The sequence below is a fragment of the Drosophila virilis genome, chromosome 5, assembly GCF_030788295.1.
Source record: "Drosophila virilis strain 15010-1051.87 chromosome 5, Dvir_AGI_RSII-ME, whole genome shotgun sequence".
NCBI classification, from domain to species: Eukaryota; Metazoa; Arthropoda; class Insecta; order Diptera; family Drosophilidae; genus Drosophila; species Drosophila virilis.
The window spans coordinates 12,318,137-12,340,128 of NC_091547.1; the positions used below are offsets into that span (position 1 = coordinate 12,318,137).

A 21,992-nucleotide genomic window follows, 5' to 3' on the forward strand; every position below is an offset into this window, starting at 1 on the left:
TCTCGCTGGATTATGATTTATTCGGTATAACTTCAAGAAATTAACGTATAGATAGGTACAGGTGCAGCTAGATATAAAATGCAAAATAAATTGAATTGGTAAATGAACATCGAACAGGTTAGATACATTTCAATTTGAAACGCTTAAACAAGGAAACGCATTAAATGGGTAGATACGTGCATAGCTGGAAAACATACAAGATGTCGAAAATGCGGCAGTCGAATCAGTTGTGAACCGGTTATATGCATTTTACGATTCAGCAAAAAAAATTGTTAATTCATTAGATAGAAGTACAGCTTGAAGACATAAAAGATAAAGACAATATGCATAATGGAACAATGTATTTTAGTTTGAAACGGTTAAGCTCAGAAGCAAGCGGAAATTTGGCAAAATAAATATTACATAGAATATGTATATAGGACGATAGAATTTGCACTGTGAATATTTTATCACAATATCGGTTGTAAATTTAAAACGCCTTTGCAGCGAATTGTCTTACCTGTTTGGCAATGTATGCATAGGTGTATAAGTGAGAGTTGCATAAAAAATCAAACGGATAAATGACGAACAAGTCAAAAGCAGAAACAGTCCTAAAGCGACAGAGGTAAAAGCTCGAAAGATTTTCGACAAAACAAAAAAAGGGCCTGTGTACATAGGAATGGTATAACAAGAAAAAACAGCTTCCACTCGAAATGTTGCCTGATACGGTAAAACTGATCTTTAAAAAGAGTACAAAGGCAACACGTTTTTGGGCCCAAGCGAATTAGGCCAACATCTAATTATTAGGCTCAGGAGGGTACCATAAATCACAGCATACAATGTTGAAATGTAATCATTATCCGTTGTTGGTTTTTCTTTTTTGCTTTTCCTTCTTCTTCTTCTTCTTCTTCATCTTATTTTTGCAAATCCTTATCAAGACAATTTTAAGCTGGAACATATAAATTGTTGTTGTTTCTTTGTGTGGCTTCAATATTTACGAGCTGTCTGATTAAACTGTTGCTCAGAGCTAGGTTAGATACGCATACATATGGGAACAATAATCCGCAGCAAACATAGCAACAAGATGAGAAAGCTGGAGACACGAAATGGACAGACAGATGGAGCGACGGACAAACGGATGGGATACACGAATGAAACCTGGGGGTAGAAACATTTGACAAAACAGAACAATGAGCAAAGCTCTCAAAAGTATGCAAAACTTTTTGGCTTTGCCATTTTAGCTGCTTAAATTGAGGAAAATGTTGTACGTGTGTATGTGTGTGTACACGGGCAATTGTATATAGTATATACAAATGCTGGCTGGCTTAAGAGACGTTGCTCCTTTTGTGCCTGACAAGACTCTCTACTCGTGCTGCTTGAGCACACGCTCCTCGAGCATTTTGCACTGCCAGGCAGCCTCTTGTGAGCTCAGTAGGCCATGCGGCCATTAGCTAAATGAACTCGTTTATTTGCTCCATAAATAACTGGACAAAATGCAAGTGTCGCCATTGCAGTCGGACGGCGTCTTGTCGTTTTAATTTTAAAAGACCGCCCAAGTCAAATGCCTGGCAAGCAATTCAAGAAAATGGCAAAACTGGGGTTGTCCGAGAACGGACTTTCATTAGGCGAACGTCAGCTGAAAATATTAAGGCCACTCAACGGCAATGGGCCACAATGGCGAATGCCCAAGGGACAACGGATGCTAAACTTAGCAGTGGACTTTGGCCGGCAGCTGGAGCCGTAGCTTGGGGTAAACAAAGCAATTCCTCTGCTCATTGATGGGCGTGGCAACAGTTTGCACCTCTACAGAGAGTAGCTGCCAGATGCAGCATCAAAATGTTTGCACAACACTTTTTCATGTGCATGTGTGTGTGTGCGTGTGTGTTGTGTGTGCGAATGTTGCATGCACACAAGGGAGTCGCAAGTGATTGAGGGCTTCAGTCTAACGGAGCGGGCAGCGAGGCAAAAAGTCAGCAAGCAAAGCTCAGCGGCTTAATGGACAAAACGTGCTGGTGCATTAATTTCTGGTTTTATGCACTCGAAACTTTTTCTCATATTTGCATGCAGCAAATCTCAATTTTTATTGCACCACTGGAAATTGTGTATGCCTATTTTTTTTATTGCCGTGTCGCCATTTCGCTGGGTCCGCCCGCATGCATATAGTCGAGAAATGCGCTTAATCCCACACGATGTTCGTTGTGAGCGTCCATTTCGTTAATTATTATGCTGCTGTCCGCCTCGCTAATCACCTCACCCATGGTGGCCATCACGGTGCGCACATCGAGAGCGTTAAAATACCCGTCACCCTGGCGATCGAACACTTCAAAGGCTTTACGCAGATTCTCATCGCTCTCGATTTCGCGCAGCTTGGGCGCCATCACTTGGAGGAACTCCTTAAAATCTAAACGGCGAAGTTCACCGACGTCCGCAGCATCGATGAATTCGTTTAGGTCCGCTTCGGTTGGCTCGTAGCCCATGTCACGCATGATGAGGTTCAGATCACGAGCCTCTATGGACCCATTCCGATCCTCATCATATTTGTCAAAGACCCTTTTTAGTTCTATATGCAGCTCCTGGCCCATATACTTTGGCATTGTGGGAGCTAAGTAGATTGCCCAGATATTCGCGAATATTACTCAACAATTTGTACGAATACAAAAATAAATAACAATATAAAAATGAAATAACTGATTCTTCATAAGTAAACCAACAAATAAAAACGAATAACGAGAAACGAACTGACAACCAACTCAGAGCCGCAACTTGAACTCAAGGGCTAATAAAACACTTAGGTGACCGTTGCGCATCGCTGAATCGGCAACTTTTCACGTAGTTTTTGCCCCAAAGCCGTCGCAACTTTTGCCTTCACCACAATAATAATACATCATATAACCATGGACATGCAACGAGGACCATCCATCAATTTGTCAATTCAGCGCTTGCCGCTTCGAGTGCGCGAGACCACAAGAAGCAAACGATGCTCGATGCTCGATGTCTGATGCCTGATGCCCGATGCCTGCTGCCTGCTGCTTGCTGATGCGGAGCGCTTAGCGATGCGGGGGCAGGCTGAGTGGAAGGTTGGTTGTGAGCAAGCAGAAATCGCAATAAAAAAAACATGACCGAAATCAAATGCAGCGTTTGGTGACGCTCAAATGCTCTTCAAGTGCGGCCACAAAGCGTATGTGTAATATATTGTCGAATATAACTCATGCGCCTCGTGGACCACATGTAAAAGCAGCGAATAAAATGGTGTCAACAGGAAAAGGTTAAGTAAAAAGAAAACACGGAGCGCGTTTGACATCTAACAAGTGCGCTGCATTTTAAATTCTCAGTGTTGTTGCAAATTTCCATGTGTTATTCAACATTACAAGTTTTCGAAATTTGTGCAAAGGCCCTTGTCAACTTTGAAAGTTGCTATGGGGATTATTTTATTTAAAATTCTTGTCATGAGATCTTGCTCATAGGATAAAATGCAACTCATAGCTAAGATTTGCATACGTTAGGCAACACTATAAACACAAGAAATGTATATTAAAATTCACATTTACCTTCTTTCATTTTAATCGTTTTTCAACACTTTACTTATTCTCCTAACGAATAACCCTTTAAGAAAAGAGCTTTAAGTTGCGTTGAAGCTTTAAATTAAATTTGAAAAAGTTGTTTGTGGTCCACGAGTTCTTCCAATTAACTTTCAGCGCACGCTGTTTTAATAGCTTCCGGTCGATTTATGAGTGTCATTGCATTAAAAGCTGTCTTACCAGGCTGCCATTAATCCCAAAGTTTTCGAAAGTACTTGCATTTCTTAAGAAAATTTACATAATCCTTTTAATGAGAATTTTTTCCTTCTTTTTATTATTTCTCTCATTTTTTGTTTGATAATCCCGCTTGCAGCTGATGCGGCAATAATTATCATTAATAATTATTAACCCTGTAGCTTGACATGATCCCGCTGATCTGTGATATCTCAACCTTTTGGCATTTACAAACTCATTCAGTTTTGTTGCCATTGCTACCCTATTCAACTTGTTCCCTTTCTTGTATTTTTTTTGCACGCACTTTGCAAGCAAATATCACAAATACCGCTAGTCATGGCTTAGGGCGCAACACTTTAGTGATGGCCTTCTGCTACATTAAGCAAACTCCCTCTGGCCAACAACTTAAAAACTTATATATTTACTTAGTAACAGGCACCCCGTTTCGCATCTCCGCAACGCAGCATCTCCGCATCGCAACATCTCCGCATTTCAGCATCTTCGCATTTTCTCTGTTACGGGCTCATCTTGGTTTTCTTACTCGTTCAGTTCGTTGTGTTGGGTTGAGCGCATGAAAATTGATTTTCAAATAGTTGGCCTGCCTTTTTTCAAATTTGATTGACGTTATTACATTACATAACATCACATCAGGCACTGAGGCAACTTACACGCGCACACACACACACACACACACACACGCACACACACACATTGATATGTATACAAGCAGCTGGTTTAAGTTATTCATCCATTTAGCCCCACTTACGGCCCGGTTGGCTGAATGGCTGGCTGACAACAAGTGGAAAACTGTCATTATATTTGAGTTATTGATGGTTTTTCAAAATCATTTTAGCAACAATGTTGATGCCACATACACCAGCACACTCGCACATACGCACACTTGCGCACTCGCACGCCGCAAGTTACATTTACGCTTAGTTAAGCGCCATAGCTGCGGCTTGTTAACGCCAAACAGACGCAAACTTTAAACGCTGTGCGAATTTTGTTGTTGTTATTATTGTTGTTTTTGGGTTTGGCATAAATCCAAAAACGCTTTTCAAATATGCCATTCAAAATTATGTTAATTTGTTGCTAGCTGCCGGCTGCCTGCTGCCTGCTCTTATGTAATTATTATTGTAAATAGTTTTTTATGCAAATTATGCGTCAGCAGCGCTGTCAACGCTTTTGATTGATGTTGTGCACACAACTTATCTGTGTTTGGTGTTCGTGTGGGTGTGTGCTGTGTCTGTGTGTGTGTAAGTTATTCGCTCTGCTGCTAACATTGCGGCTGTGGCTGTGGCTGCGGCTGTTGCTGCTTCAGCTGGTCACTTGCAACGCCTTTTGCTGCAGTTGTTTACTGCAATTAAAACAATTTATGCGCTCAATTTACTCACACACACAGGCTCACACAGCTATATATATATATATATATATATATATGTATATACACTAGCTGGGCACTGGCTCAGTACTTTGCGACTTGTAGTACTTTACGTGCGAGATTTGCAGCCATTTTGACTTGAACCCGTTTCACTACTTCGTCTCACTCGCGCACTGGCTAGCTGTGTGTGTTTGTGTGTTTTTATTACGTTTTTTTTTTTTGTTTTTTTTTTATTTTGTTTTTCTTTTTATTGCAGCAATTGTTGTTGCTGTTGCTTTTGCTCTCGCACAATGAGCGCGTGTCTAAAAATAGAATTGAGCGACGTACGCACGAGTTGCGAACGGCTGAGCGAGCATTGGCTTGAGAGAGGGACGCACAAATTCGCAGTCGGTGCGCTCTTTTGCCTTTTGCCATTGCCTTTGCTTCAGTCTTCAGTCAAGGCGAGCAGCAGCGGCAGCAGCAGCAGAAGCAGCGTCCATTATCCACTTTAACTTGGCCGACTTGCCAGTGTTGGGTAGCGTGTGTGAGTGTGTGTGTGTCTGTGTGTGTGTGTGTGAATTTGGTTGGTTTGTGCTGCTGTTTTTGTTGTTGTTCGTTTTGCTGTTTGCTTTCGCTTGCCACAGCTTCAACAACAACAATAAGAGCAACAGCAATGTGCGTATGTGTGTGTGTGTGTGTGTATGTGTGAGTCTTTCTCGCTCTGTGCATGTGTATTTGTGTGTGTTTATGTTTGCTGCTGCTGCTGCTGCTGCTTATGCCCTACAGCTGTAACCGTAACCGTGTGTGCGCTCCTATGTGCGACTGTGTGTATGCGTGTCTGTTTGCGTGTTTGTGTGTGTATATTCCAATCAATATTGTAGACGCAGTCGCCGCTGTTGGCCGCTTTTGCCCATTAAGCTGCATGTACGCCAACTTACCGTCGTATTTTTAGAACATGGCTTTTTTTTTTGTAGCTGATGCTGCTGGCATTGTATGGCATGTAGCTGCCCTTAAAGGGCAAAATATTCCATTATCCTTGAAAAGCGAATTTGCCAAGGATATTGCTAGTGCTGCCACGATGCTGCAGCTGCAGCTGCAGCTAACATGCGCATTGTTATTGTTAGTGTTATTGTAAGTGTTATTGTTATTGTTATTGCAACGCTGGCTAACGGAGCGCATTTATATTTGTTTGCCGCCCGAACAAATCTACGAGAGCATCGAGCATCGAGCACCCAAAGTACAACATACAGCATTCAACGCCAGCCGGCACCTCATCAAGAGCGCGTGTGTTCAGCAGTAACCTCATATGCATAATTAATGATACAAATTGGTTTTTCTGGAAAACTCAGGCAAGCGCAACAGAAAACACAACCATAAGTCTTTGCAGCGGAAGCTGCGAGTGCTTACAAAAGCGTGGCCAATATTTAATTATATCAGCTTTTAAAGCATACCCCGGTTTTTCTTAAGCCCCTTGGCAAAAGTCAAGTATCTGGTTTTGTTAATACAAAAAAAATCATGGCTAAATTTTCTAAAGCAAGACTTGCAAGCCCAAGCATTAATTGTCTTTTCAAATCAGTTGGTTTCGTTAAGGTTGTTATCCGCATCCTTGAACCAAAGTTTTGGCTTAATACAAAATTTAAGCTTTAATTTATAATTGCCCGTTCTACTGAAGCAAATATACAAAAAATCTACCCCCATTGTTGTTTTACCAAATATGGTCCCTTAAAAGATTTTTATTGTGATTAAATTCTGGATGGGTTCGGACTTCGGCTCCGCCTTATTCAAGAGAACAGGTATGGTTTTTCGTTTTGAACGGCAAATATCTATCATCTTCCATTTAACCTAGAATAATTGCTGCATTGTAAGCCGAAAACCACTTTTCAATCGTTTCTATGCTACTTTCCAGCTAGTTTTCAGTCCCACAACATATCAGCTCAATATTAAGCTGTTTTTTATTTTTTTTACTTATTTTCAATGCAGTTCCGCAGAGAACTTTTAGCTTTTTCATAGCCGGCCCATTGCTGGGCTGGTTCTTTGTCCTAGCAACTGCATGCACATGCACATCAGCGTCGCTCTTAAGTGGTTTCTAGTTAGTTTGAAATTTTCACTTGGCCAGTTACCCACAACGTATATGCATTCAGCTTGGCCTGCACCCCGATCCGAACCGAACCCCTTGCTGTGCTCTCCGTGTGCTTTTTGTCTTGGGCTTATGAAAAGGCAGGAAGAGCAAGTTTTTGTCACGCATATTTACTGTTTGTATAAACTCGTGGTGCCACCCGCTCTCTGCTGCATCCTGCTGGCCTCAACTGAAAAACTTGCTGCAGCTTGTTTGCCAGACAATAGCTTGAACTTTTGCACCCCAGATTTTTATATTGTTGCGCCACAAAAGGCAAAAACTCACACATGATGCCAAGTTTTCTTTTTTTTTTTTTCATTTATATTTTCATATTTTTTTTTTGCAATACGCACTTAATCCCAAACCCAGCGACAATTGTCTTGATTGCCAGACTGTCAGACGCGCTAGCTGTCGGCTCAGAGGTCAGATTTGTTGCCACTTGAGCTCTTGATCTGGACAAAGCGGCCGTGTGCAATATCTAAATGCAATTATGGTTGCAGATTAGTGCTTAAGGTGGCAGGCGCCGTAAACCACAAACTGCTGTAACAACAAGAATAACAACAACAACAACAAATACAGCACCAGCAGCAGCGGATCAAAATGCGCTAGAGGCAACTGTGGCCAAGCAGAGCATAAAATGAAAAATAAATATGAAAAACGAAGAAAAATAACGGAAAATCTGAAGAAAATGTGCGGTAAGATGCGAAGCCAAATGCAGTTCACACAGCAAGCCCTGCCCCAATCCCAACCCCAACCCACAGCCCAACCACAACCCCTGCTTGGCCACGCCCCAGCTGTGCTTACTTCAGGGCAAAATGGCAAATTAAATTTTGTGTCGGCAAAATGCAGCGGAATGGAAAAATGCGTTGAAAGCAGAACGCAATGCAATCGGGCTAAGGATAAACTGTGCACCACAACCAACAACCACAGAGAGCAGGAATTAAATCTCAAATAATTGCTACATAAACAAAGTGTACAACTAACCACAATTATTGAGCCGAGACCAAGCGAGACAACGCTCAAAATATCTATATATATATATATATTTTTGGCAATTTCCATTTTCGCATACACACACATGCAAATAAAATGCTGGTATGGAATATGCAATTAATATTTAGATTGATTTTCAATTGTTAAAAAAGAATCCACAAAGCGTAACGTGACATGCACAACCAGCACTCGAATCCGTAACCATTCCACCCCGCCTCCAATTCTGTCCGCCATTCAGAGTCCCAGTCGCCCCTCACGTGTCAGGCTTCATTGCCGGAATGCTGGCAGTGTCATGCAGTCAAGCAGAACCGCAATAAAAATCGCTGTAATTTTGCATACTGTCGCCCTGCTGCTTGTGTGCCACGTGTGTGTGTGTGTGTGTGTGTGTGTGTGTGTGTATGTGTGTGCGTGTGCTTGTGTGTACTTGACTGTGTGTTTTTGCTATCAGCAAGCATATCCGTTGTATGTAATGGTTATGTGTTGTGTGCCAAGACGCTGCGTTGCCATGCAATAATCCTTGGATGCGTTTCGTTGCCAATGAGGCAAAATTGTTTGCAGGCAAAAGAAGTAAACGTATGATAATCGATACCTCGATACTCGATACCCGATACTGCTGCCAGCATCAGTTACGCAATATTTCTTACACAGCAACAACAACAACGACAACAATAAAATAATAAAAACCCACAATGTAACACGCTTTGGAGCAAACCATGCAAAGTATTTCAAACAGCAAACGGATAAGCCCAAAAGTAGGCTATGAATTCCGTGCAACCCATGGGCTACAATATTGAGAGAGATAGAGACAAAGAAGCGAACAAAGTAAGTCGAATCTTTTATTTGATGTACGCTTAAACAATGTCTATAGACTAAAATGTAATGTAAACAATCCATTCCTTAGAGTCCTTTGAAATTAAAATACTTAATCATGCTAACCTAAACTTAATACGTTTTAGTTAATACATCTATGGCCCAGTTACAAATTCGAGGATAAACGCAGGCAGCCTTTGACCAGAAACTTAGGCTTATTACATTTCAGAGAGTGTCTCATCGGAACTACCTATTTCAGACAGAAATAATATTTAAAAAATGTTAATTTAGCTTTTAGTAGGCTTAAAGAAGTGCCTCTATCATCTCTCCATTAACCGACTGTAACTGGAGCTGTACCTTAACTCAACTTACTTAAACGGTACAATAATAATAACATAGCATAGCCGAAACTAACAATAAAATAATAACATATCTCAACTACCATAAAGTAATATAACCAAAAATAGCCAAATATATCATAACTAACCAGCCGATAACACTTAACATGTTATATAACATGCCTGAGCGCATACCGATATTTTAATTTACACAGGTCGAAGCAATTAATTGTAATCGATCCCAAATAATCCCAAACAATTCAAAACTTCTTGACAGTTTAATCAAAGCTTATCAGCTGCAGGTATTGTCATTTATTTATGGGCTATTCCCGACCACAAGACGTTAATTCGACACACATCAACTGGCATAGTTGGCAGCATGGAGCATCATGCAATCGCCATTAGCCAGTTTGGGTAAACTAACAGCCCTGGGTAAATATATTGCCGGCTGATCAGTGCGCTGCCCGTAGAATTTAATCCCATTGCAATTGCTGCCCATGGCGCAGAACTCCATTTTACAGGGTGCGCCAACGTGTTTCCAATCGATAGGCAGATTCGGTTGGGTCTCATTCTGCAGTGCGACGCGTCTGGAGCCCCGGGAGCATCAGTCGTGAATTAACAGGAACCAGCCGGACCATTTGTCAGCCAGAAGCAAACAGCCGCCAGCAGCAGAATGGGACTCCGGCAGAGCGAGATTGACCTTTGTAAAATGCAGTAATATTTTCGTAGTAGTTGCCAATAACTGATTAGTTCGCTATTTAGCGTGTACGATACCCGGGCCTTGGTGATATGATAAGCAAGTTTCAGCTTTGCATAAGCAAAAGATAAGAATTGCGATAATGTCAATAAGCTACTTATCTAAATTTGAAGGAAGCCCAATTTAAAAATATAGGAATAATATTTTATGTGGAAAATTATTAATGGATATTTTGAATATGGCTCTGAGTCATCAAAGCAACAAATTATTTAAAATGCCTGATAAGCAATTCATTTCCATCAATGCATATAAGATGCTGTAATGTGTCTTAGAGTTTTTTTTAATCAGTTTCTACCTTTCTCTTCACATAAGTACTATCATACTTTACTCGGTTTCGTTCAGTTTTTGACGTGCCACGTAAATTTTTTATCCACTGCCAATTTTTGACATTAGTCGAGCGTGTGTCTGAGTTCAGAGAAATTCTTAACTTTCAATATGCAAAATAATTTTTTAAATAGAGTTTCTACCCTTCACCCATCTAGTTAATCATCATACTTAAGTTCTTAGTTCTGTTTTTGAGCTTCATCATATATTTTATTTACCCTAACATATGTTAGGGTCTAGGAAAATGCATTTTTAATTTTTCAATGAACAAATTTTTTTTTAATTTACACCACCACCTGAGCCATTTCAAAGGCTTCGGGCTTGAGGCAAACACGGGTAGACCGATTTTGTGACTGCTGCTCGCAGACAAAAACAGCCCAGTTGGAGCAGTTTCTGATCGCCAGGCGATAATTTCCAACGCCCAATCCGCTGTAGGTTCCAGTTAGCATCAGGCAGTCGCCGTCATATGGTCGGGGCTGGCCCGTCGCCCAGGGCAAATAGCGGGACTGTTCGCCAGTGTTTTGCCAAAAGTAGACGCCCTTTTGGCCCAGACTGTTGCCGGAGGTCCACAGCTCCAGCTGGTTTGCCAGAGACGTATTAAGCCACTTGTTGATCAACTGCAGCTGCGTATCATTCTTCAGGCTGAGCAGTCCGGCGCCCTTGGTGTGACAGTAGCGATCTGCCTCGTACCAGTTCAACCAACTGTTGACAGCCAACAGGCACTGGTCGCCCACCTCAGTGAAGTTCTTGGCACACTTGGAGGTAGCTGTTTGGCTGCTGGCAGAGTGCAGCTGGGTCAGCGCCAGGGCGAGCACAGCGCAGGCAATTAATTGATGCCACAACATGTTTGTAGTATATAGAAATCAATACTAACTAACTGGTCTGTTGGACTTGGTGCTTATATAGTCGCTGGCCAGTTTAGACTGAGGGTCGCCTATCTAACGCTTATCACTTGGGCGAAATGATAAGCTTTGATTGACCAGAGCCGAAAATAGAGGCATTAACTATAAATTTTGCTTATCTTTACAAAGGAATCCCAAGCGACTTCCCAAGAATAAACCGATGAATCAGTTTATAATTAACAATAAGTCTTACGGAGAGGCACTCTAATGGGCAATATATATTTTGACGTTGCTTAGCAGATAGCAAAAAAGTCAAATGACATAAGCTTGTTACTTAATATGAAGTGTTTAATAGAAGAATTTATTTGAAATCGGAAATTAAATAGTTCTACAACTGCGTAATTAAGATTCTACGGATTGCAAAAACTACGAAAATGGGAACTGAATAGAAACCACCGAAAATAGCCGTAAATAAAGTTTTCTTTACAAGACTCTGGAATTAGGAACCTCATAATTCGCCTCACGTAACTGCAAAACCGACGATTAAGTCTTTAGCATTCTTTCTTTGTTTGCTGCAAACACAAAAATCTCTAACAAGTGCTTCACAAATTCGATAGTCAAAGACAGAAAGCCCGCAATTAAAGGCTTCTTCCAGTCAGATCATAGAACCTTTTAATTAATTGACAACAACCTGTGCCGTATCAAAGGCAGTTGGCTTCAGGCAAACTCGCGTCTCAAAGGCGCGTAGCTCCTGTTCTACCGCGAGTCGGTAGTCAAGGACTAGCAAACTGTGGTCAGCCAGAAGCAGACAATCGCCATTTGCAGCTTGAGGCTAACCCGTGCTCCAGGGCAGATAGCTCGCCAGCTTGTCCGTGCTCTGCCAGAAGTAAACAACTTGGTTGCTCAGATTGTTGCCCGAGGTCCAGACATCGCTGCGATACTCATTCAGCCAATTGTTAATCTGCTCCAGCTGTGATTCGTTATACAGTCTGGCGCCCTTGAAGCGACAGTTGCGATAACCCTCGAACCAGGTTTGTGCATTGCTCTCATACACTTGTCGCCCACCTTGGTGAACTCCGTGTCACAGCTGGCCGGACGGGACGGACTGACTGCTAACTGCAACCAAATGCAGCTTGATCAAAGCCAGGCTGAGAAAAGAAAATGCGGCTAATTGATGTCACAACATTTTGGAGTGTGTTGAGACAGAAACTCACTAAATGTGGGGTTGGGTGCGCTCTTTATATAGTCGCAGATCAATTATGATTGGGCATCGCAAATTTCAGATTTATTTTATATTTTATATATATTATATCGGGACTTGTTTTCAACATCTATATGACCTTATCAGTTTGATATAATCATAATTTGGTGATAAATAAGCTAACAGCATACAATCAGTAGAACGCGGTAACCATTAAAGTTTAAGATTTGTTTTCAATTTATGAGGTTTACTTTGATTTTTTCTATCAAAACTACATTTTTGATTGGGATACTTAAATCTTTGCCTATTTTCACAAGAATTGCAAACCCACAAGCCCTTCCAGAAACTTGTGTATTATCAAGTTAATTCAGCTTCAGCCATCTAATCTGAACGTCGTATGTAAGGGTATTCACAATTATAGATTCCAAATATCAAGTATCTTACTTCAAAATACGGATAGTCGGACTGATATGTACACTCTTTTCACTTTGTGAATGCTTTAACTAAAAACAACATTCATGATCTCTAATGGTTTTTTTTCGGGCGAATTTCAATTATGAAAAGCCACCCACAGCATTTGGTATTGGCTGCTAACCTTTTGAACCGTATTCACTTCGACTGACTGATTGGGCGACAAGGTATTGAAGCCAACAATGATTCAATGATAAATGAATGTGGCAGTGTGTGGCAAGAAAATGCGGGGCAACTGTGATTGCCGCGCGTCACTTGCATTATAGATGAGTCTGTGAAATTAGGAGAAGCTCTGTTGGGAGTTTGCCTGCTGGGCCGACAAGCAATTTTATTTATTTGTTTTCAATCTGTTTGCTTGTTTGCCAGTTGGTTTGCTAATGTTTACACGAGCAAACAACTCCTCCCGCCAAAAGCTCTCAGCCGTTGTCTGTCAATGTGGCACCACCACTAGTGTTAAGTGAAGAATTTCTTAAATGAAGATGTCTTTTTCGATAGCTTATATACATTTGGTAATCGAACAGTGTATTAATGATATTTTTGTTTGTGTTCAGTCTTGCCAATTTTTTTTATCATTTCACCTAATTCAAGTACAAAAAGCTTGGGGTTTTCTCCGAGTGTATGCGCATAATGAAATTTATGCAGAACAAAACGCTGATTGGGTCTGAAGCCGCAGCGATTAGCTGGAGGGGTCCGCTGGCCGCTGGCCAATGGCCATTTGTATGCGGCGAGCGTTTCGATTTGCGTGTAATCCACAGCACAAACAAGCATGCATATATAATAAGCATATCTATATGTATACAGATATATATATGTATAGATTGAGATATAAATCGAATACTATTGCCATTCGTAGCCAAGCTGGACGGAGTTAAGACGTACATGCGCATGCGGCGTGTGCCGAATCATCTGCAGGTGAAGGTCATCAAATGGTTCGATTACCTGTGGCTCACGCAAAAGTGCTCGGACGAGGAGCGCGCCGTATCCTGTCTTCCTGATAAATTAAAGGTAAATAATCCGCACCGTACACAAAACAGATGCCCCAACCAACTGCTGTGGCAACATGAATTGTCCAATTTCTGTAGCATGTTATCCTGCTACTGGTTACTACGCCCTTTGTCCTTAATTCCAAAACAGGCTCCAACCGCTCAACTGTGTCTCTGTTTTCTGTTCTGTTCTCTTTTGCAGGCTGAAATAGCAATTAACGTCCATTTAGATACACTTAAGCGGGTTGAGATTTTTCAAAACACTGAAGCGGGTTTCCTTTGCGAATTGGTGCTGAGACTGCGGCCCGTGCTCTTCTCCCCGGGCGACTACATTTGCCGGAAAGGTGAGTGACCAGAGAGACCTTCAGCTTATGCTTCTATATAAATGGACTGACATACATACATCTACACTATATATATGTATATCTGAGAAACCACCCTAATTCACTCACTTCCCTTTCTCTCTCACACTCTCTCTTTCACTCATGCAGGCGAGGTGGGCAAGGAGATGTACATTGTGAATCGTGGACGATTGCAGGTCGTTGCTGACAATGGCAAAACGGTGATGGCCTCGTTAAAGGCAGGTTCCTATTTCGGCGAGATTAGTATACTGAATATGGGCACCGCAGGTAAAGAACTTGGTAAATATCCCGTTTTAGTGCGACAGGCGGAACAATAACAATAACAACAAATTAATGTAACTACAACAACAACAACAACAGCAAAAACAACCAATTCAAATGATATAAACAAAACACAATACAAGTTTTTAATGAAATTCTCCAAATATTTTTTAGCTATGTATTTTATACGTGTCTATAGAAAGTACATTTTGCAAAAGAAGTCCTTAAAGAGTATTCCATTGCACATTAACTTTGGCAACGCTCTTGTTGCATTTCATTTAGCAGCACAATTACCTTATCTGGTATTAGCACCTTTTCCTCCCGCCGGACACCCTCACACCCACACTCATCCACACACCTTTCTGTCTGTGTTTTTTCGCACACATTTATTTATTATTTTTACAATTTCGGTGTATTATTTAATAGAGCAGACATCAGCCACGCGCACTCGTAATCGTTTAAATTCCATCAATTGATTAAAATATACAAAAATACAATTGATGTATTTTCATTTATTTATGCTTACATTTATTGAAGCATTACAATTGTTTAAATACGCTTGTGGCAGGTATCATTAATGTGCTATTAAATTTGCTACACACTTATGACTTATATTAGGTTTTATCAGTTGTTGTTATTTAAGTGCTTTGATACATTTTTTACTACTATATTATATAGCACGAAAAAAAGAGTTCAGTTCAAAAAATCTGAATATGTTCAATACTAATTGAGTTGATAGCACATAGTCTATATCTGCCATATTAACTAGCAGTCGATAATTGAGCTCTTCTAAAAGCAGGAACTTGCTTACGAATATGTAAATTTTGTGTTCGAAACAAAAATGTATTATTTCTTTGACCAGACTGGCTTAATATATGTAATTTAGTGTATTTATAGTTCGCCAACATGAAGTTAACTTTTGTTTCCTGTTTTTTATTGTTTGTTTTTTTTGCTGCTTTTCACTGGCAGCTGGAAAACGCACGTAACAATTTTTTTTTTTGGTCTTTTGCATATTTTTGCATTTTTCTGCCAAAAAATTGTTTTTATGCCCGTCCTAAAAGTATGCAATGCACTTTTATAGCACAGAAACACACACATACGTAAAAACAACTTTATTTGCCCTGTTCTCTCACCCTGTTTACCCCCCGTTCACTCACTCGCTTTGCCCTGGCGCTGAGCACAATTAATGAATGCCAAATGCAATTATTACACCTGCATGCGCACCGTTATATTGGATATATATATATATACATATATACACACACATATGTACAGTACATTTTGCACAATTAAACAATGCAATAAACTACAGATAAATTGGCTTAAATCAGCAATAATAATGTGCAATTTATTGTTACTGTCAAAGTAAATTTTGGTTTTAATTTTCAGTTGATATTGGAAGGCAGTTTAAAGCGATGCAACTTGATTTTAGCTAAACGCAACTCAACTCAACTGAACTCGACTGTAAATTACAGCGATAAATCACGTACACATATCTTTTATATACATATATGTATATATATATTCCTATATATAATTTATATGTAGAGTTCTCATGTGTGGCACATAATTAACAACAATGCCAAAATTTATCTTAGCGCAACCCATGCTCGCAAATAGTGTGTGTGTATGTGTGTGTGTGTGTGTGTGTGTGTGTGTGCATGTGGGACACTGCATACTGCAGTGGCGCTTCACTTGCAGCCGCTTAATTCAATTTGGAACAGGAGCAGCAACAACAAATTAATTCTATTAGCAAGGGCTGACAAAAGTTGCCGTTCGCCGTTGCCAAAAACTTTTGCCTCGTCTGGCTCAATTAGTCGTTGACTTTGTCAGACAATTGGCCAAGTTGCTGTCAAGCTGTTGTCACCTCGAGCGAACTGCTGCTATTGTTGCTGCTGCTACTGCTGCTGCTGCTGCAAACTTGGACACACAAATCGATAAAATCGAAGAATTTCGTGTATCATTTAAATTGTTTATCGTTCATTCTTTTGTGCGCTTGCATGATTTAAGCACTTTAATTGACACCCAAAACACAATCCATTTAGTATGTCCCTTAAGTAGTTTTAAGCGTGAGCAACTGAATATTTCATATGTCTATTAATTTCTTTTTCTAGTCAGCTCTATTTTCTCTTTATCTCTCCCCCTGTCTCTGTATCTCTGTATCTCTCTCTCTCTTTCTCTCTCTCTCTCGCCCTCTATATTTATATCTGTCTCTTTGTGAGTCGTTGTTGTATTGCTTTGCCTGGCCGTAATTTAAACGTTTGAATTGTTTTTGACAGTGTTAAAATTAAGTATACGTCACCATGTTGCCACAATTTACATACATTTCGACGTTCCACACACACACAGACAAATACGCGAAGACATTTAAATTGCACGCCAACTTTGACCCCAATAAATAGATAACATCATTTGCTACAATTTATGCTGCATATCTTTGGGACTTTTCGTTAGAATGTATCAAGCAATCAATTTTGTTACATTTTCGCAACAATATTGCATTTTCTTAAGTTTTGTATGCTGCTGTAAGCTGATAAGAATTTCCAAACTTGACAAGTTTGCAGGTTGCATTTTGCTATCTCATGCTTAATGTCAAGTTTGGCAACGCGGAATTAATAGTGTTGTATAAATTCTTGAAATTTCTTATTCAACACTGCCAGCTTGCCGAAGATTTCTGTCAACTTAGCATATCATAAATCAGTCATAAAGCTACGTAAGACAAGGTGGCAACGCTCTACTTTGTAAATATTTAACAACTGATTTTTCTAGCTTGTAAGTTAAGCCAGGTTGTTCAGTCCACAAAAACTTGTTAGAAGAGCATAAAATTTGACTATAAGTTAAAGTAAATCTTACCCCCAGCTGGAATAGGCCAGCGTAAACGATTAAAAACAAATTTTATGCTAATTGCCAACAAGTTAAATTGAAATGTTGAAATGGCAACTCAGCGACTTAGCGACCTCCCAACTATGAACGGCTCAACTAGCTGCAATCTGGCAGCTCGCAAAAGTATGCAATGAAATATTTAAGCACAATTTGAGCTGTTGCTCTGAGTAAACTGTTGCTGTTATAGCAGCCAGTGCTTGATTGTAGCAAACGGATGCCCGAACAAAAGCGACAGACAGAAAAACAGACAGACGTACATAACATATCTTTGTAGCTGTATGTAGCACTTGGGCATCCAATAAATTGCCCTGTGAAATTGTCAGCCCAATTTCCCAACTTCCAATTTCCAATTGCAACAAGCGCTCCCACCCTGTATAGCTCGCAACCAATTGCCTGCATACCTTTAGTTGGCATGCAATTTTAATGTGTGTGTGTGTGTGTGTGTGTGTATGTGTGTGCGTACGTATGTTTGTTTGTTTGTGTGCAGACAACAATAAGAACAACAGACTACACCAACAACAACAACAAGAACAAGAGCAACGAGAAATACCTTTGACAAGTTATTGATATTAAACTTTATGCCTCATTCTCTTCATTGCTGCAAACGTGCAACATCGCCACATTTGCCAACTTGTCAACTTGCCACACTGTGCTACTTGTGCAGGCAACAGACGGACCGCCAGCGTTCGCTCCGTGGGCTACAGCGATCTGTTCGTGCTGAGCAAAAAGGACATGTGGGACGTGCTTAAGGAGTATCCGGCGGCGCGTGTCCGCTTGGAGTCGATAGCCGTCAAGCGTTTGGAGAAATACAAGAAGGCGCCACTGGAGAAAGGTAAGTTGCGAAGCAGCTCATAAACTTCTTTATATAGTTATACCTCGCACACAGCCGCTCCAACACACATCCACACACACACACACACACACTCGAAATTAAGCCCAAAAGCAGGGTATGTGCATACACTCAGAGAAAAACTCAAACTCAAATGCTGATGATAATTAAATTCGTGTTACAACTATTCTGAAAACTGAAACTATTCATTTCAAGCTTGCAAAGCCTTCTAATAACTATTTTGTAGTTAGTTAAAGTTTTTTTTCTTGCGTTTTTCTCCGAGTGTACGAATTTGAATGCGAATACGATTGCCCCCCTTGTAATAACACAAATCGATTGTTTTGCTTTCCGTTGGATTTCCCCCCCACTTGTTTTTTCTGTGATCGTTTTTGATTTTAAAACACAGTCAAATACTTTAATGTAGTTGCCATGGGCCGCTGCCAGTCAACGCCGGGCCTGGTGGAGAGCTGCGGCCGCACCACGCTGGAGGATATGTGGCTGCCGCCAGCCTCAGTCAACATGCTGCATCAGGTGCAGCAGCATCAGGTGCAGCAGCAACAACAGCAACAGCTGCAGCTGCAGCAGCAACAGGCACAACAGCAGCAACATCACCAGCAGCTGCCGCATACGCATGGCTACAGGTGAGTCTTGGTTTCTGCTCGCTGAGCTTCCCCCGACTATATGCTTGCAGTCCACGCAGCTATACGGAGCATTTGGTGCGTGCCACGGACTCGCCACGTTCGGTCAGTCCCAGCGCACACGGCTCAGAGGAGCGGCCGCGCAGTCGCGCCACCTCGCACCACTCAATGCGACCGCAATCACAGCCCAGTCACACAGGTGAGCAGACATTCTCTCCCCTTTTCTTCTTCTCTCTCTCGGTCTTTAAATAAAACCTATATCACTCTAACATGTCCACTCTCTCGCCCTGTCTCTCGTTTTATTTCTTACTGCTTAGGTCACGTTTGCGACTCGAGCTCACAGCTGGAGTGCTATGGCACTGGCGTTGGAGGTGTTGGTGGCGGAACCACGCCGCTGCTCGGCTCTCACGAGGCTCTGGAGGATGAGATTAAGCGTTTGAGAGAACGCCTGCATACAGTTGAATCGGAGAATCAGGCTCTTAATACGAAACTCTCGCAGCAGCAATGGGATTTGGAGAATCGTCTGGCAGAGATTGAAATGCAAATCTGCGGCGTTTCGTCCACGTCCAGCGTGGATCCCGAAAATGAGGCCGAGGAGCTGGAACGGAATCGCGAGAGTATTATATAACACGGGAGCGTGCTGCCCCATCAGCATCAGCCGATCGGTATGGTGTACATATCATGTTCCTCATGACTCCATGATTCATTCGACATTCGACAAAAATCAAACCAAAATCAAAAAACTAAATAACGAAATGGGCGTGACCGTGTCCGTGCCGCCCACAACGAATGCGAAAGCAACGCCTCATAAACATTCGCATCATACTCTCTCTCTCGCTCTCTCTCTTTCTCTCTTTGTGTGTTAAACTCTCTATGTGTCTCGCTGTGTGTGTGCCGCGCCCCCCCTCAAAAAATTTGTTGTACATGTCTTTCATACGCTCGCTTCCTCTTTCTATGTGTGTGTCTGTGTGTTTGTGTGTGTGTGATTGTTGTGCATGCGGTTGAAATATTGCCAAATTGACAAATTGCCTTACTAACTGAATGACCCCGACGCGAACAGGAGCAGCAGCTGCTAGCACAAGCAACAGCACGGCGGGGGAGACGGAGCTGCAACAGGAGCTGCATCAGCCAAAGCCACAGGTACAGCTGCAGCCACAGCGACAGCGACAGCAAACTGGCCAAATCTTACGGCGCATGCAACGCGCCAGCAACAATGCAACACAAACAACAACAGCAACAACAACACACAACAACAACAACCACAAGAATGCCAAATATTGCTCGCTGTAGGACCACAGAGAAACGAGAAAGATGAAACCATAAACGAGAGACAAGAAAATCGCAAGTAAGAGACATGAGTAAAAGAGTTAATAAGTATTGTTTTCAGTGTAGGCAGAGCTATGTGGATAGGCTAGTGTTAGGAACGCATGTGGCTTGTGCTAGGATCCACCATTCACCCACTAAATGGCACTGCCAGAATTGTTTAGACAACTGCAACAACCGCTCAGAGGTTGGCATAGGTCAAAGCAATATGTACATAAAGCTAAACCTTAACTAATGAAAAAAAAAAAGATGAAGACAAAATGAATGAATAAACCCATTTACTAGTTTTGTTTGCATCTTTCGGATTTCAAAAAGAAAACAAAGAAAGTTATAGTTACGTTAAGACTTGTGAAAAACTTTTTTGAAAACTAAACCAATATATTTGCAAAGTATGTATTTAAGTATATCGGAAAAGCTTTAATAGATATTCCGAATTACAGAAACTCCAAACAGAAAACTCAACTCAGCCCATATAAATCGTTGTTTGACAGCTCTAGCTGTAACTCCCGCTCTATACAAATATATACCTACAACTTTTTGCCATGCTACCATTTTCATAAATATATATGTATGCATGCATATATAAATATATATATAGCTAGGTGTGTAGGTAGCATCATTAGAGTTTAGTATCTTCGCTAATTTTAATTAAATGATTACAAATTACACGCTCATTATTAATCCATATACAACTACGCGCATTGTATGTAATTTGCATTGTAAATATTTTCTATTTAAGGATTCAATTAGAAAATATCAAAAACTAAAATGATTATCTAACAAAAATACAAAAACAAAATAGTAACAAAAACACAAACACAAACAAACCGGTATTTACTCTAATAATAATTTAATATAAATTGAACTAACTAATAATAATGTAATTATGAACAATTAGCGTATTGTAATATTTGCTAAATGTAATTGTAATTTGACAAAATTTACTAGATGTGTATATGGGAAACGATTTACTTTAAAATTGAAAATAATATTTAAAACAGAAAAAAAAAGAAAAACTAAACAAATTTATAATACAACCAAACAAAAGATATTTGCAAAATATTTGTACTATTGGAAAAGAACTGCCACAGCATACAACAGACACTAAAACTAAACTGAAAAAAAAAACAAACAAAAATAAGAGAAAAAAAAACATTATACACACAAAATAGATACAAAATCGAAACGAAAAACCAAAACCAATAATTGGGTAGAGAAAAGCAAAGAAAATGGTAAAAGGTAAAACAACTGTCAAACAACTTTTAATGCAATACTATATTGTGCTACTATATTAGTATATTGTATGTAATATGGCATTGGGTATGTTCATATATATAATATGATATATATGCTATGGATACTCTCAACTGAAAGATCTAAATGTATTGTAATGTTAGTTAGTTGTCAAGCGAAACGAATGCTGAAGTCACATTTGAGATAAGATTCAAAAATATATTTGATGATGAAGATGATGATGATCATGATGATGATGATAATGGATTCTAAACGCTGTAGAGTAAGTTCTGTAGCAGAACTCAGCGATGATTTTGGTAAACCCATAATATGGGAACGCACTGCAGGCTTACGTGATCGAAGACCGAAGAATTTAGATATTAACTTTAGAAATAACAAAAAAAAAAAAAAAAAAAGAAACTTAATTAGTTACCATTAGATGTGTACAAGGGAAGACCAAATAATATTTCAGAAATTGTTCTGTGTCAACACAAATACACACACATACACACACTCACTTACACACACAAACATATA

At 40.4% G+C, this 21,992-nt stretch overlaps 2 protein-coding genes across 9 annotated transcripts in view; one reads left to right on the forward strand and one right to left on the reverse strand.

The window, feature by feature from the left end:
* LOC6626749 (cyclic nucleotide-gated channel beta-1) overlaps positions 1 to 21,875 on the forward strand; it is a 79,688-nt gene extending 57,813 nt beyond the window's left edge. For 3 of the 8 annotated variants that reach the window (XM_070210008.1, XM_032435963.2, XM_070210012.1), the window contains 7 exons: positions 13,797 to 13,948; positions 14,129 to 14,270; positions 14,418 to 14,567; positions 18,097 to 18,264; positions 18,668 to 18,902; positions 18,953 to 19,098; positions 19,217 to 21,875. In XM_070210008.1, coding sequence (XP_070066109.1) covers positions 13,797 to 13,948; positions 14,129 to 14,270; positions 14,418 to 14,567; positions 18,097 to 18,264; positions 18,668 to 18,902; positions 18,953 to 19,098; positions 19,217 to 19,527 — 1,304 coding nt within the window. In that variant the 3' untranslated portion in view covers positions 19,528 to 21,875. The remainder of the gene's footprint in view (positions 1 to 13,796; positions 13,949 to 14,128; positions 14,271 to 14,417; positions 14,568 to 18,096; positions 18,265 to 18,667; positions 18,903 to 18,952; positions 19,099 to 19,216) is intronic. The other 5 variants (XM_070210010.1, XM_070210013.1, XM_032435962.2 and 2 more) reach the window with 4 other exon arrangements.
* On the reverse strand, positions 10,613 to 11,299 carry LOC6626750 (C-type lectin 37Db). The gene has a single exon (XM_002050217.4). The coding sequence runs from the start codon at positions 11,272 to 11,274 to the stop codon at positions 10,714 to 10,716; it is 561 nt and encodes a 186-aa protein (XP_002050253.1). The 5' UTR covers positions 11,275 to 11,299; the 3' UTR covers positions 10,613 to 10,713.
* Positions 21,876 to 21,992: the final 117 nt, after the last annotated feature.